Here is a 16,154-nt window from a genome sequence, read left to right as displayed (position 1 = left end):
CCTTTAGCCCCAAGAGCTATATCTAATTTCTTCTTGAAATCACACAAAATTTTGGCCAAACTATTTTCTGTGGTAGTGAATTCCACACATTCACTACTCCCTGGGTGAAGAAATTTCTCCTAAAAGGTTTACTCCTCATCCTCAAACTATGGCCCCTCGTTCCCACCATCATGCACATTATTTCTGAATCTACCGTGCCTAATTCTGTTAGAATTTTTATAAGTTTCAACGAGATCCCCTTTCACTCTTCTAAACTCCAATGAATATAATCTTAACTGACTTAGTCTCTCCTCATGTGAGACAGACCTGCAATTCCAGGAATCAGCCCTGGTTAACCTTTGCTGCGCTCCCTCTATAGCAAGGACATTCTTCCTCAGATAAGGACACCAAAACTGCACACAGTACTCCAGATATGGCCTCACCAACACCCCATACAACTGCAGTAAAACATCCCCTTTCCCTATACTCAAATCCCCTTCTGTACCATTTGTTTTCTTTACTGCCTGCTGTTACTGCACACTTCCCTTCACTGATTGATGCACAAGGACATCAGGATCTCGTTGAGTATTCACCTCTCTCAATTTACACCTATTCAAATAATAATCTGCCTTCCTATTATTGCTACCGAAGTGGATAACCTCACATTTATCCACAGTATAAATTAACAAGTCTCAACCTAAAGGCCTTCTCCACAAATACATTCACACATGCCAAATATTTCAAATAGCAGGATCTTTTCGTAGGGCAGTTTTCCTGAGGTTTACTCAGCTTTTAAAAATATACTGAAAGGAGCTCTGGAATGTAGCAAATTCTGTCTCACTGTACACCTGGAGTCTCTCTCTCTCCATCCATCTTGTGTGCGCCTGACTCTCCCTATTTGTATCTCAATCCACTCCCTTGTGTTTCTCTCTCTGGCATCCTTGTGCAGCAAGAAACAGTTCTTCAGTTTTCTCTCCATCGCCTTCTCTGTGTCTATGGTCTCTGCCCCAGTTTTTCTCCCCCTCTATATCTGTCTCAAAGTCATTTCAGTTTGTGTGACTTCCTTTCTGTCTATTTGTCAGAATAGACAGAAAGGAAGTCTATTCTTCCCTCTTAGTCTCTCCCTCTTAGTCTCTCCCCTTCTCCCTCAGGTCAGTGATTAGGCTTTGAGTCTGTCCACTTCGCAGTCCCAGTTTATCTCTCGCAAGGAATTTATTAATAGTAAGCTGTGCTGACCCCAAGGGCCAGTTCGATAGCCCAGCTTAGCCAAGAAATGTTGTAATTTCTGACATTCATTACCAGAAACAGGAGTCGTCATTAATTCTCCTAGTCAATATTACAAAATCAGTGTGCACACAGGAGTCAGAAAGAAATCCTACACTGAGTTCTCGTTGCAATGTCTGTGTGAGACCATTAAATCTTTAGCCAACTAAATCATGACTAGAAAGTTTATGGACAGACATTGCCATTAAAAAGTATAATCAGCTCATTCAATTGGGAATTTGAATTGTGTTTAAAATAATAAAAATTGCATTTTAATAAAACATTAAACAAGGTGGTGTTAAAAGTTGTTAAGCTTGAATGGAGAATGGGATGACAGTCATTCAGTGGAATCACCCTCCTTGAGAGCAGCAAGTTTAACATCGAAATCAAGTGACAGTCTAAAAAACACCATTTACTGTGGACTTCACAAAGCACAGAACCAAAAAGAAACAAAGCCTTTGCATTAACTTTCTTGCACTGCAATAGAGAAATAAGCTTTATCTTTGCACCTATTCCATCAAGTTGGTTTTGAGGGTGAATTTAAAGTTCTTTAAATTTTAAAACCACCAGGGACATAAATATGACTAATGCAAAAATCAATGCTCTAAGTAGAGACAGATAAAAGTGGAAGACTTCTAAAAGAATATCTTGCTTTAAAGTGTGCAGGTCTAAATCTCAATGGTATTTAGTATTCAAATATATTAAAGCAATCATTACTGAAGTGTAAATAGTGGTCATCTTATAAAGGCAGGAGAGCTCATTTCTTAGAAACCATTTTACATTTTTAGTTAGGAAAAATAGATTAGTGTTGCATTGGATGTATAATTATGGAATTTCCTTGTTCAATTTAACCAATAAGCAAACTATGCAGACTACAAACCCTTAGGAACATTGACATACAGAGGGATATGGGCGTGCAGGTCCACAGTTCCCTAAAAGTGGCGACACAGGTGGCCAAGGTGATAAAGAAGGCATATGGCATGCTTCCCTTCATCGGCCGGGGTATTGAGTACAAGAGTTGGCAAATCATGTTGCAGCTATATGAAAGCCTGGTTAGGCCACATTTGGAGTATTGCATGCAGTTCTGATTGCCAAACTACCAGAAGGACGTGGAAGCTTTGGAGAGAGTATAAAGAAGGTTCACTAGGTTGTTGCCTGGTCTCAAGCGCGATGGTTATGAGGAGAGGTTGAATAAACCAGAATTGTTTTCACTGGAAAGATGGAGGTTGAGGGGAGACCTGATAGTGGTCTTCAAAATTATGAGGGGAATAGATAGGGCGGATAGTCAGAGGTTATTTCCCCAGAGTGGAAGTGTCAAGGGACACAGGTTCAAGGTGAGAGGGGGAAAGTTTAAGGGAGAGGTGCGGTGGATGTTTTTCATGCAGAGAATGGTGGGTGCCTGGAACACATTGCCAGAGGTGGTGGTGGAAGCAGGTGCATGAGCAACATTTAAGAGGCATTTGGATGGGTACATGAATAGGAAGGGAATAGAGGGCTACGGTCTGATTAAGGGCAGAAAGTTTTTTTTTAAAGTTTAGTTGGGGCATCATGGGCTTGGAGGGCCAAAGGACCTGTTCCTGTGCTGTACTTTTCTTTATTCTACAAGGAACCATGAAGGGGCTATATTGAAGAGGCTGCATTATTTATTTCAGTCTGAATGATCACCTGATTCATTTTGTTAAAGGCAACAATGAAACATCAGACAAATTCCAAAATCAAAGGATTACAATTTTACTATGTTTTCTGAAATCATTGTATCAATGGTGCAGTTATGACAATTATGAAAATCTTGCTTTATGCACATCCTTTGTCCATACATTGAAGAGTGATGGGGAAATGGGGTAGGAAGAAGTTTCTTCTGAATTTTTCTGGACAGTTTCAGCGCAGTTCCAAATTAGGAGAAAGAGGAAGGGAGATTTGTGTGCTACTAGTAAGAGATGGGATCTGGATTTATTTCACGGAATTTCAGTTTGTTCTTTTCTGACTGTTCAAAGTTCTGAGGTCCATGAAGGACTCTCAGCTCCTGTTTAAACCAAGGCAATTTAGCCAAGATATTCTCCAGGGGTAGTCACAGGCTGTTCAAGTTTATTAAAGTATTTAAAAATTTATAAACATGTTAAAGTACTTAAACATTTATGAAAGATTCAATAGCATAATAGAACACTCGTGTGCCTCCGAGCTGAAGACTGATCTCAAGAGACAGGTCTTCAGCCTGCGACATTAGGGTGTATAGCATTGCTGGAAATGTGTCTTGCTGCTAGGCCATTTCACCAATGGGCCATGCTACAGCAAGAAGTGAAGTTCTCACTGCAGCCAACAAACCAGCTAAGTTCATATTTCTCAGTGAGGTCAGCAGCAAACACCACTACTTTGTTATGGACCACAAAATTCCAGGCCAATATAGTGGTCAGTGTTTTAAAATCATAGTAACTACTAACTACAAGAGATAAAAATATTAGCCATTACTTCTCCCCTGCATTTGTAAAACTGTTCAGAGCCCATTTTGTACAGTAACATGCCAATGATACTCACCAACTGTGCTCTTGCAAAAATTATAGGCAGCCCAAAAGCTGAGACGACTATGCCTGTAGTGAGAAATATGGCAAGTTCTTTACATGCACTGCTTGCTGCATCAGTATCATCAACTACTCTCCTTGCTATGTAGTATGGGATTGGAGAGAGAATGTAAAAGAAAAGAACAAACAATGGCCAATATTTGCTGCAAGAGAAAAAGGAAAGAAAAAGAGAGAAACACAGGTAAAGCTTAAGACATACTGTTTAATCCCACCAAACTCTATCCCATTGAAACTCCCTTTGTAAACTAATCAAACGATGGCGTTTTCTGATATGATGCTACCATTTAGTTCATAATTACACTGCCCCATACATTAATGACCTTGTGTTAATTTTCACTGAAATACAGTGCAAGTAAATGCTGAAACATTAGTTTATTGCTGATTTCCATAGAAATAATGTGCTTAAAATTAACAGAAATATTGAAATACTCTCAGCCACCACATAAAATCCCATTATAGGTATTTAACTATGCTCATCTCAGCTACACAAAAATATTTTAGCAGATGCAGAGGCTTAAATTAGCAAGGTTAATTTAAGGAAGGAAATCATAGATAAGGAGTTAAATAGAAGTACAATGAAAGGGTAAAGTATTCTACAATTCCAATTCCAAAGAGAAAATGAGGTAATGTACGCTGGGACAATAACAAGAATAGTGAAGGAACGAATGGAAATAGAAAAAGATGATGGAGTGAAGGGATTAAGATTGCAATTCTTCGATGCAATTGTGCAAAGCATGCCAAATGAAAGCAGGAAAACCTAAAGCACTAATTAGATTGGAAAGACTTGACGTGGCAACCTTGGCAACAACTTGATTTTTGACTAGGATAAGATTAGAACTTAAAAATTCCCTGCAACAAATTTAAATAGAGGGGCAGTATTATTAATTAAGGATACGATTCCAAGCATAAAAAAAGCTTCTATTGATACTGGTAAATGCTTCCTGAGTTTACAAACAGGAAAATAAAGATGAGAAAATGCCATTAGGCTAATGATCAGTTAGACAGTGCACTATCCTTGTAACCTCTAGTAATACAAAGCCCTAGGAAAGGCAAAAAGCTCAAGGGAACAAAAGCCACATGCCATTTCATAGAAATTCCTTCAAAAATCCCTAATGTAATCAATCAAGCTCTAGTGGTCCATGGTTACTTATGATATATGATGAAACATTCAAGGCCACTCGGAACATCGGACTAGAATTATCAGACTTATTTCTGATGTCCTTTCATAGTCCCATCGCAAGCTCATCCATTGCCCACATATTTATATCATCCACTATTTCCACTTCCTCCATATACAACGCCCTCTGCAACTAATTTGAATCCACTGCTCTTGCCCCAGCACTTCAAGCAAAATTAAACCCCTCTTTGGGATCCATTAAGCTCCAGAGTACTTTTCTCCAAATGTAAATACCCAGTCACGCCTTTCAGCTCAGCCGTTTAAATCCATTTGTAAATGTAATTGTCTTTGCGCTCCCAGTGTATCAGGTGCATAACAGTATAGACTCCAGATTTGTACACAAAGTTAAAGTTGGGTTTACAATATATCACTCAAATTTGTTACTAAGATGACATTTCCAGGTAATTTAGGGAAGTTTGTAGTCGTAAGAGCTGCAATATTTGGGAACATTAACTTTTCCAAAAGTAAACTGAGGAGACAAATATAAATCTTCTTAGAATAGTTCCAAGATTGTTAAGCAGAAAATGACCTAGCCAAATCTGGCTTTGATTAACAAAGCAGGAAAACTATTGATTTACAAGTAGGCAAACATTAGAGAAAGAATGTGAAAAAGTGGGACCACAAACATTAAGAAGGACATTTTGTATTTAAAAGTGAGGAAATGTCAAAGTGAGGAAAGAGATACTCAAGTGTTTTACAGATTAGAACTATTTTAAGGAATGTGAATGACCCTTGGTGAATTCTCCAGCACATGCCCAGTGCAAAGACTGGTGTAAAATAAGGGTTGATGCATTTCTTTTTGTCTATTTACATGGGAGATGGAGATAAAGGGAATGTTCTCCGATCAGTGGGATGTGAAAAATGATGTTCAGCAGCAATCATTACTCAGGCCTCAGCCTTTCATCATATACAGCAATAACACTTCCTGCTTCTACAGACAATTGTCAACATGGAGGTGGGGACATTGCTGTCACACCCTGTGGCCTGGCAGCCTGCCCTGGACTTCAGGGGGGCTCTCCTTTAGCAGCACTCTACCTAGTGGCAATGGTGTCACCTGCCCTCAGTGTACCCCACCATCACCCCTACTGCTGGATCCCAGCTAACCCCAACACCACTTACCCCAATACCCAGGCTTTGAGACACCCTCATCCTCAGCTGCAGTCTTAGCAGTAGCCATCACCAGGAGTGATGCTGCTGAACCACCTGCCCTCTGACGGGGCAGGCAGCTCCTGGGGGTGGGCTGCTGTCCTTAGCATGATGGCAGCCCCAGAAGCAGCCACTTCATTGGCACCACTCAAAACATGGGTTTGGGTCCTGACCCCACCTAAGTGGGGTTGCCTCCTGCTTTCAGCTCCAGAAGCAGGCCTTCTGCCTCCTCAGAAAAATTCAGCCTTTGCATCTGTCCACATTAAAGAATGTAAGAAGTTTAACAACACCAGGTTAAAGTCCAACAGGTTTATTTGGTAGCAAAAGCCACACAAGCTTTCGGAGCTGCAAGCCCCTTCTTCAGGTGAGTGGGAATTCTGTTCACAAACAGAGCATATAAAGACACAAACTCAATTTACATGAATAATGGTTGGAATGCGGATACTTACAACTAATCAAGTCTTTAAGAAACAAAACAACATGAGTGGAGAGAGCATCAAGACAGGCTAAAAAGATGTGTATTGTCTCCAGACAAGACAGCCAGTGAAACTCTGTGGGGGTTACAAATAGTGTGACATGAACCCAATATCCCGGTTGAGGCCGTCCTCGTGTGTGCGGAACTTGGCTATCAGTCACCACATAAAATCCCATTATAGGTATTTAACTATGCTCATCTCAGCTACACAAAAATATTTTAGCAGATGCAGAGGCTTAAATTAGCAAGGTTAATTTAAGGAAGGAAATCATAGATAAGGAGTTAAATAGAAGTACAGTGAAAGGATAAAGTATTCTACAATTGCAAGTCCAAAGAGAAAATGAGGTAATGTACGCTGGGACAATAACAAGAATAGTGAAGGAAAGAATGGAAGTAGAAAAAGATGATGCAGTGAAAGGATTAAGATTGCAGTTCTTCGATGCAATTGTGCAAAGCATGCCAAATGAAAGCAGGAAAACCTAAAGCACTAATTAGATAATACACATTTAATTAGACAATACACATCTTTTTAGCCTGTCTTGATGCTCTCTCCACTCATGTTGTTTTGTTTCTTAAAGACTTGATTAGTTGTAAGTATTCACATTCCAACCATTATTCATGTAAATTGAGTTTGTGTCTTTATATGCTCTGTTTGTGAACAGAATTCCCACTCACCTGAAGAAGGGGCTTGCAGCTCCGAAAGCTTGTGTGGCTTTTGCTACCAAATAAACCTGTTGGACTTTAACCTGGTGTTGTTAAACTTCTTACTGTGTTTATCCCAGTCCAACGCCGGCATCTCCACATCACACTAAAGAATGCCAATGTTATTGTAAAGAAAGAATGGGTAGAGAAACTGGATAGGATAAAAATAAACAAAAAAGGAAATAGCAGGCTTGTAGTGTACCAAGCCCAAGAATTGTCTAATGCAGATGGAATGCTTCACACAGTGCAGAGGGAAGGGTGGAAATAGCAGTGGTTTTGGCCACAATCATAAATTGGGCCAGTCTGTCATATGTCATTGGTGGGAAAACTTCTTGAGATCATAAACCAAGGCAATATTATATTGTCAGTTGGTTAATAAATGACACTGAACATAGATTTATTAAAGGCAAATCATGCCTGACAAATTTGATTTAATTTATTCAATGCAATGACAGAAATGATTCATTTGATGTTCTGCATATAGACTTTCAAAAGTTGTTTGATAAAGCATAATTGAATTCCTGCCAATATTGAAGGTCAGAATTGACAGGACAATGGCAACGTGGATATAAGATTAACAGCATGAGACAAAACAGAGAAATGACCAATTATTTGGGAGTAGTGTCCTCCGGAATCAAGGTCAGAATCAGAGTTTTTTTCATATATATTAATGACCTAGACTTGGGGATTATAGGGTATAATTTCAAAGTTTACAAATGAGAAAGCTCAAAAATGTAAGACAGTAAAAAGTGAGGAGATAGTAGCAAACTTCAAGACAGACTTGTAAACATGGCAGATGAAATTTAAAGTAAAGTGTGAAGTGATGCAGTTTGAATGGGATATTTGATGAGCGCCAGTACAAAGGAAACGGTACCATTTTAAAGAAGATACAGGATCAAAGACACTTGGGTTGTACATATACAAATCTTTGAAGGACACGGGACAAATGGACACAATTGGTATAAAGCATATTGGTTCCTGGGTTTCAGAAACAAACATTAGATATAAATGCTAAATTTTAAAAAAAACACTGATTAGGCCTTAGCCAGAATATGGAGTCTAGTTGTGGGCATCACACTTCAGAAAGTACATCAAGACTTAGTTTTGGGTGCAGGGGAGGTTTACTTGAATACACTAGACACAATGGATTGCAGTTATATGGAAAGACTGGTGAAGGTGGGATTATTCTCCATGGAGTAGAAAGGGTGTGAGGGTATGAGAGTTTCAATGGCTGCATTTAAAACTGTGAAGGATTTTTGATTAGAGTAAATGGGGAGAAATTGTTTTCACGTTTGACCCCTACGAGGGTCTGTTACTTGGCAATAGATTGAAAACAATCAATCAACAAAACTATAAGCGGATTAACTTTTTAAAAAGTTTGATGATTGGGATGCACTGCGTGAAAAGGGTGGGCGGAGCAGATTCAATTATAACTTTCAAAAAGGAATTGGATTTCTGGAAAATGAGCTGAGTGTGAGACTAGTGAGTAGCTTTTCTGAAGATCCGGCAGAGGCACAAGCTTCAAATGGCCTGTGCGCTGAATAGTCCCATGATTCTATACAAGACAGTACAAATCTAATAAAAATGTTATTCATTAGATTTTAATTCTTAATATTGATCTGTTTTCAGTTTCTTTTAACATGGTCATAGAAGGTTTCTCTCTCCCACTTTGAAACAGTTTGCTACACATTATAGGATGCTACACCAACTGTAGCCCAGAAAGACATCTACCCTTGAAACATACAAGGTTTGTGACAGCATATATTTACAACTTATCAACTTTTGTGCAACATTTGAGAATTAGCACACTGTCCTTTAATTTCACAAAAAGTCATTTCAATCCAGCCCTTACTGACGAGATGAAAATTTTCCTTTTGTGTCGATTTTAAAGGTTTGTGTGAAGTGCTTTTGGGAAAAGCAGTTCACACTCAGCTCCGAGTGATAAATCTGAAGATAAAAAAATTGTACTTCTATAGAGCCTTTCATCAGAACGTCCTGAAAGCACTTCACAACCACCACCGACACAGTCAACATGTAAGAAACAAAGCAGATCATTTTCATTGAGCAAAGTGATCATGGCCAAAATGATATTTTCTGGGGATGAATGTTGACCTGGGTATCAGGGAAAACCCCAGTGCTACTCTCCAAATGGTGCTATGGGATATTTTACATCCACCTGAGGGGACAAGACAGGACTTCAAGCTAATGTCTCATCTGAAAGTCAATGCATCCAACAGCTTATTTCTCATTAGTTTAGCACAAAATTGAAGTGCCAGCCAACTGTTGTGAATATCTGGTTCATGTGTTTTCAGGTTCAGGAATGAAGTGTAACTGCAAAAAATGGGATAAATGCAATTAAAACAGCTTGGAGTCTATTACATTGAAAAGGTTAGGGCCATGTTTTTTTTTTAAATAAAAAAAGAGATTAACAGCTGGAAAGGTAAAATCGTAAAACAGTTGGCCTTACTTAGCTGGATATGTTGATGTTTGCATTGCTTTCAAAGTGCACTCCAGAGAACTGCTTTCTTTTGGGAGTTAGCCAAGTTAGTTTAGAAGCATTCAGTGAACATCTAAAGGATTTAAATCTCATTTACTTCATCAGATCAAATAATAAATTATGAAAGAAAAGGGAAGACCAAGGTCTTCTACAAGCACATCAATAAATCAGGAAGGGTGGTTAAAGAGTAGGGCCAATTAGATTTTAAAAACTTGCACGTGGAGACAGGAGAAATAGCAGAGGTACTAAATGAGTACTTTGCATCTGTCTTCACAAAGGAAGAAGATGCTACCCAGGCAAGAGAGGAGACAAGTTGTACACAAGAAGAAATTACAATTGAAAAGGAAATGGTGATTGAAAGGCTTTCTTTACTTAAAATAGATAAGGTATCAGGACTGGTTGAGATGCATCCAAGGATACTGAGGGAAGTGATGGTGGAAATTGCAGAGGCACAGTGATAATCTTCCAGTCTTCCTTAAGACAGAGAAATAGTGTGCTAGCTCATGGAATAAAAGGGAAAGTAGGCACTTGGATAAGAAATTGGCTGAGTGACAAAAAACAGTAGTGATAAATGGTTATTTCCAGATTGGAGGAAAGTTTGTAATGGAGTTCCCCAGCGATCAGTGTTGGGACCTTTACTCTTCCTGATATACACCAATGACCTAGAGTGTGGTATTCAGGACAGGATTTAGAAACTTGCGATGATACAAAGATTGGAAATGTTGTCAACTGTGAGGTTAGTCTTGAATGTCAAAAGGACAAACATATTGGAGGACTGGACAGATGAGGTTAAATGCAAAGAAGTGAGGGGAGATTCATTTTGGTAGGAAGAATATGGAGAGACAATTTAAAATAAAGGGAGAAACTCTAAACAAGGTGCATGAACAGAGGCACCACAGTGCATACATTATTGAAGTTGGCAGGGCATGGTCAGAGAGCAGTTAATAAAGCATAAAATATCTCGGCTTTATTAAAAGGGACATTAAATAAAAGAGTAAGGAGGTAATATTGAACTTGTATTAAATAGGCCTCATCTGGAGTACTACATCCAGTTCTGGGTGCCATACTTGAGGAAGGATGTTAAGGCGTTGGAGGGAGTACAGAAGAGATTCACAAGAATCATCACAGGGATAAATAAGGGTGGCTATGAGGATAGATTGGAGGTTTGGAGAAAAGCAGACTGAGAAGAGACTAAATAGAAGTTTAGAAGATTCTGAGGGGAATGGACAGGATAAATAGCAAGAAACTGCTTCCACTCAAGAGTGTATCAAGAATGAGAGGGCACAAATTCAAAATAATTGGCAAAAGGAGTAAAAGTATTGTGAAGAAATTTCTTTTCACCCAGAGGGTGACAGAATGTAAAAGGTTATGGAGATAAAGTAGGAAAGTGTGTCTATGTAGAATGCTCTTTCACAAAGCCAGTGCAGACCCAAGGTGCTGAATGGTCTCTTTCTGCACCGTAAAAACAGATTGTAGCATGCTTATGGGTGGTCCCGAAAGCAATAAATAACTTTAAAATTGATGTTGCTTATAGGAGAAAGTAATATTGAGTGCATAACATAGTTGGAAACCACATTAAGTTAGTTTGTTTAAATTATTTTATATTTAATGTTTCATTTATTAAAGCGAAATCTTGTGGCATGGTTCTATTGGTTAAAATGTGGTATTTGTATTACTTTTGTAAAAAATGGGAAATGGTCTCTAACAGGATTGAAACAAGATCATGTGATCAAGTCTCTGCAACAGAGCTTAAAAAGCTACACCTCTGACAAGCCATACAAACTTGAGCTGTTCTGTTTCTTTCTTCACAGTTGCTGCATTTTTCCAGCATTTTCTGTCTGACTCACTGAGCCAAAGCTGACAATTCACTTATCATTACATGCCATGAATTTGAAATCCCTATACGAAAGGCTTTCTGGTGTGCGAAACAGAAAATTGCCATGCTGGTGCAGCCTCTCTGATGTGGTGTCAAACCAAAGGGGTCAAAAGTTTACATCTAATAAAGTGATAGCTGTCAAATGGTCAAAAAATCCATACCTTAGCACCAATATCTCTTACTTTAAACAGCATTTTTAAATTGAGAGAATTTTTAATAATAAACCACTGAAGGGATGAAAGAATTTGCATTATGGGGAGATTTACTTACTCAGTATGTGATTTTGAAGTAACTAGATGCAAGGGCCTTTCCCAAAAATGGTGAAAATAAAATAGCTTGGCACAAACACCTGTAACACTTGATTAGGGTAAGAGTGGACAATAACACATCATGATACATGACTCAGACTTGAGTCCAGGGCTTTGTTGATCTCCCTTATTTACTAAAAATCCTGTACATTAGATGCACTTCTGTCCACACATTTTGTAGCCTATCAGTATAGTTTTTGAGCAAAACTTTATAGGCCCATATTAATAATGAAAATTTACTATTTTTAAATAATATGATAATATCTGGGCATACCATTCACCATTTTTTCTCCTGAAATGTATTTTCTTTATATGTTTAAATATTTAACATCTACCATGCTTTGAATCTGCATTTTTTAAATGCATTTCCATCTTAACAAGGGGCTGTTTCTCTCCTGTTTACTTCATGCTTTGAAATGTCATTGAATTATTTTTGCCTCTTTTTAATCCATTTTCAAACAATTTTCTTTTGGTGCCAATCTTGTCATAATAATTAGATCTTTAGGGTTGTAACCCTGCTCCCAAATCCTTATAACTAGCTTGCTGTCTCCCATTGCTGGAACCTCTATGATGGACCCACTGGGTCAAGGTACTCACTGCCAATGTCTTATTAGTTACATTAAGATGCAATGGCAATTACATTGTTACGGTAACTGCATTGTTAAACAGGTGATGGCTATCGGTTGATATAAATGATGACAACTGGAAGAGGGGAGGAGAAACTGGGAGCCTGAGACTTTGTTGTCTTGGAAATTAATCTGTGTAAAGGTACAGGCTGGCTTCAGATTAATTCCTGCTCAACAATTATTGGAATCAACACTAGCCTCCTTTTTACAGCTCTTCACCCTACAGCTCATGTGGTCAGTCTGTCTGCATATCCAAACCTGTAGCTAAATAAGGAAAGAAATGAAATATGGTCTCAGCGCAACTCCAATCTCCCTGTTGATGAAAAAAACAACAAATTCAGTCCTAGAGTCCCCACTGACAATCACTGCCCATTAATCGCTCAGCCTTCTTCCCTCTCCACTTATAGTAGCAAATTTCAGCCGTCCCCTCCCAGCTACCCAATAAGCCGTTTTTAAAATGGTCCTGTTAACCTCTCTGATCAGTCTGTAATGAACTGTATTTCCATCATGGCACTGCTGGCAACTCATTGAAGTCAGAATGTTGCAGGCGCTATCAAATTGTAGCCACAGCACTGCCACAAATGGAGTGCCCATCAGTTCCATTAGCTTTGGAGTCCCAATAATTTATTGTTGGGCCCTATGCTCAACTTTATTCCTATAAAACCCTTTCTTTACTGCTGCTGCATACCATACTAAAAAGGTTTCAATATTCTATTTACCAGCTTGTCCAAAATCCTCATTTTCTCTTTCTGAATGCTGTTCAGTTTATCTTCCCACTGTTTATGGTCCTTCATGGCTTTGTATTTCTCCAAGCTATTTTCTGCCACTCATTGGCTCAGCTCCTCAACTTGTTCACATCCTTCAACATTTGATTAGCCTATTCCTTGTTTGCAGTCCCTCTCAGTTTGAAACAATCTACAAACTTGGAGGTATTTCTATCCCTAATTTCAATATACATAGCATAACAATAACGCCACATACTGATCCCCAAAGTACCCCACTTGTTGCTCTTTCCCTGCCAACCAGCTCCACATACAACCTCCTTCTATCAGCCTTGGTCCTGTTTTCTTTTCACCCCACATTGTCAGTCACCACATCCACACCTTAAAAAGCTTATAGACCCTATGACACAGAAAGAGGCCATGTGGTCCAATTGATCTTTGCCATTGTATATACCCTCACAACCTTCCTCCTAGTCAAACTACGTACATCCTCCTGTGCTGTCCCTGCAACATTCCTCAAGTCCCTTCTCCCATGAATAGAATCAGATGTAAATTAAGATGCCTGTCAAGTTAACAAACAGGAATATGGAATGCAATGCTGATAGCATTCTTAACAAGTAATAATTGAAGCATCTGAACATTTCTACAATTCAAAGTGCAAATTAGGATTACATTCACTGGAGAACTTAGCTTCTAGTCCATAATCATTACTTTAATTCCCTCCAAGAATCAAATCAATAAATCTCCACTAGTTTTAATGAACAAAATTGAGGTAGAATGATGCTTCAATTGGCACTGAAAAAAAAGGTACTAATTGTTTACTTGTATTCTGGGAGGGCACATCCAAGCATCAGAAACATCAATCCAATGGCTCCACCAAATGATAGGCTGATCAGAGCTGGAAGACATGCGACATGTAAACATTTCTGCAACTCAAGTGTAAACATAATTTTTAAAAACAGGTTTCCCTCCAGGGGTCAGCACAAGAAAGGACAAGGTTGGAGTGGACAGTTTGTGAAGGGGGGGGGGGGGGCGGGAGGGGGTCAGGGGGGCGGGTGGAGAGGGGAGGGGGCGGGAACATATCGGCCGCACTAACCCAAGGCCTGTCTCCGCATTGATACCCAAAGGTGGAAGCGCCGCCCCCTCCCGTCCTCCCCACACAAACTCCTCACCTTTAATCCCCGCCATTGTCTCCCCCTCCCCAAAACAAACAAACAAATCCACTTCCGGGGCAACCGTCGCGGCACTCTGTCCACCGGAAATTACGCGGCCGCCTGCGTGCGCAGCCAACCCACGGGCCACGTACTCTGAACCCGAGATCGTGTTCAGTTTCTCCAGAAGTGGGTGTGAGTGATTAAGTTCAGTTTTAGATAAGCTAAAAACAAACATTACAAATAGCAGCTGGAATAGACCACGTGGTGCATTGAACTTGATGCATCATTCAGTATGAGGTGTCTTTGCCTATATTTGCCGTGTTTTGTGAACTAACCTCTACTCACCTGAGGCAAGAGCAGTGCTCCGAAAGCTCGTGATTCCAAGTAAACCTGTTGGCCTTGAACCTGGTATTGTGAGACTTCTCATTCGATATGATCGTGGCTGATCCTAGGCTTCAACTTCCAGCCATTTCCACCGTCCCTTAATTCCCTGAGACAACTTGACTGTTCCAGCTTTAAATGTATTCGACAATGGAACATCCACAACTTTATGGGGAAGAGAATCCCAAAGATTCAAAACGCTTTCAGTTAAGTAATTCCCCCACAACTTGGTCTGAAATAATAGGCCCCTTATCCTGAGACTGCCCCAACATTTTAGATTCCTCAACCAACAGAAACAATCCCTCAGCATCTACCCTATCAAGCCCCTTCAGGATGTTGTAGGTTTCATTGAGATCACCTCTCTAAACCCCAGAGAATATAATTTACTCAGCTTTGCATAGAACAGCCACCCTTCAACCCAGGCATTTATTTGGTGAACCTTCGTTGTACTGCCTCTAATACAAGTTCTTCCTTTTTTAAATGTGACAAAAACTGTGCATTGTACTCCAGATGCAGTCTCGCCAAAATGCTGTACATCTGTAGCAAGACTCCTTTATCCTGTACTCCCATCCCTTTGCAATAAAGGCCAACATACTGTTTGCCTTCCTAATTACTTGCTGCACCATCGCTTCTCGGCCTTTTGGCTAAGATCAAGTGTAGTATGGATTGGATGCTGCACTTGGTCGAGGTCATTAGGTTACGCTGAGGCTTCATATGTTTCATATGAAGCAATTTTTAAAAGCGGCATCTCGGCCTTTTGGCTAAGATGCAAATGAGCTCAAGTCTTGGAGGAGGAACCTCCCCCTTCTCCAATCAGCTTGGCTCATGTAGATCAGGCCCAGGACAGGGTGGTTTGGTCGCTCGCCCTGTCTTGTCAGCCTGGATCTGAAATGTCTCAACTTGTTGAGACTCTGAATTGGATTTGATTTGATTGAATTGGAAAAGTATAAATAAAAAATAAAAAAATTACTTGCTGCACCTCAATGCAAACTTTCTGCATTCCTTATACAAGCACACCCAGGTAGCTTTGAACAAGTATACATACAAGTTTCTCAGCTTTAAAAAAAAAATCTGCTTTTTTTTTTCTGATGACCAAAGCAGAGGCAGATTTACAGTTTGTGGGGCCCCCTGCACTCAACTTCTAGGCTACCCACCCCCCCCCCCCCCCCCCCCATCAAGTCCCTCCTGAATCTGCCCAACCTGACTCCACAAAATGCAAAGTGGAAGACAAAAAATATACACAAACATTGCTTTTTAACTTGTAAAAACATG

At 39.7% G+C, this 16,154-nt stretch overlaps 1 protein-coding gene and 1 pseudogene across 1 annotated transcript in view; one reads left to right on the top strand and one right to left on the bottom strand.

Moving 5' to 3' along the window:
* The window catches only part of LOC144494805 (leptin receptor overlapping transcript-like 1), a 32,055-nt gene extending 17,425 nt beyond the window's left edge, over positions 1–14,630 (bottom strand). Inside the window, exons 1-3 of the mRNA XM_078214168.1 lie at positions 14,520–14,630; positions 14,170–14,245; positions 3,775–3,961 (exon numbers count right to left, since the gene is read on the bottom strand). Of these exons, the coding sequence (XP_078070294.1) occupies positions 3,775–3,961; positions 14,170–14,245; positions 14,520–14,535 (279 nt within the window). The 5' untranslated portion in view covers positions 14,536–14,630. The remainder of the gene's footprint in view (positions 1–3,774; positions 3,962–14,169; positions 14,246–14,519) is intronic.
* An 876-nt stretch (positions 14,631–15,506) lies between these two features.
* Positions 15,507–15,716, top strand: LOC144495367 (U2 spliceosomal RNA; annotated as a pseudogene).
* Positions 15,717–16,154: the final 438 nt, after the last annotated feature.

This window comes from Mustelus asterias, chromosome 6 (genome assembly GCF_964213995.1).
Source record: "Mustelus asterias chromosome 6, sMusAst1.hap1.1, whole genome shotgun sequence".
Taxonomy (NCBI): Eukaryota; Metazoa; Chordata; class Chondrichthyes; order Carcharhiniformes; family Triakidae; genus Mustelus; species Mustelus asterias.
Note: the sequence above shows the minus strand (reverse complement) of the source record. Positions and strands in the feature narration are given on the sequence as shown.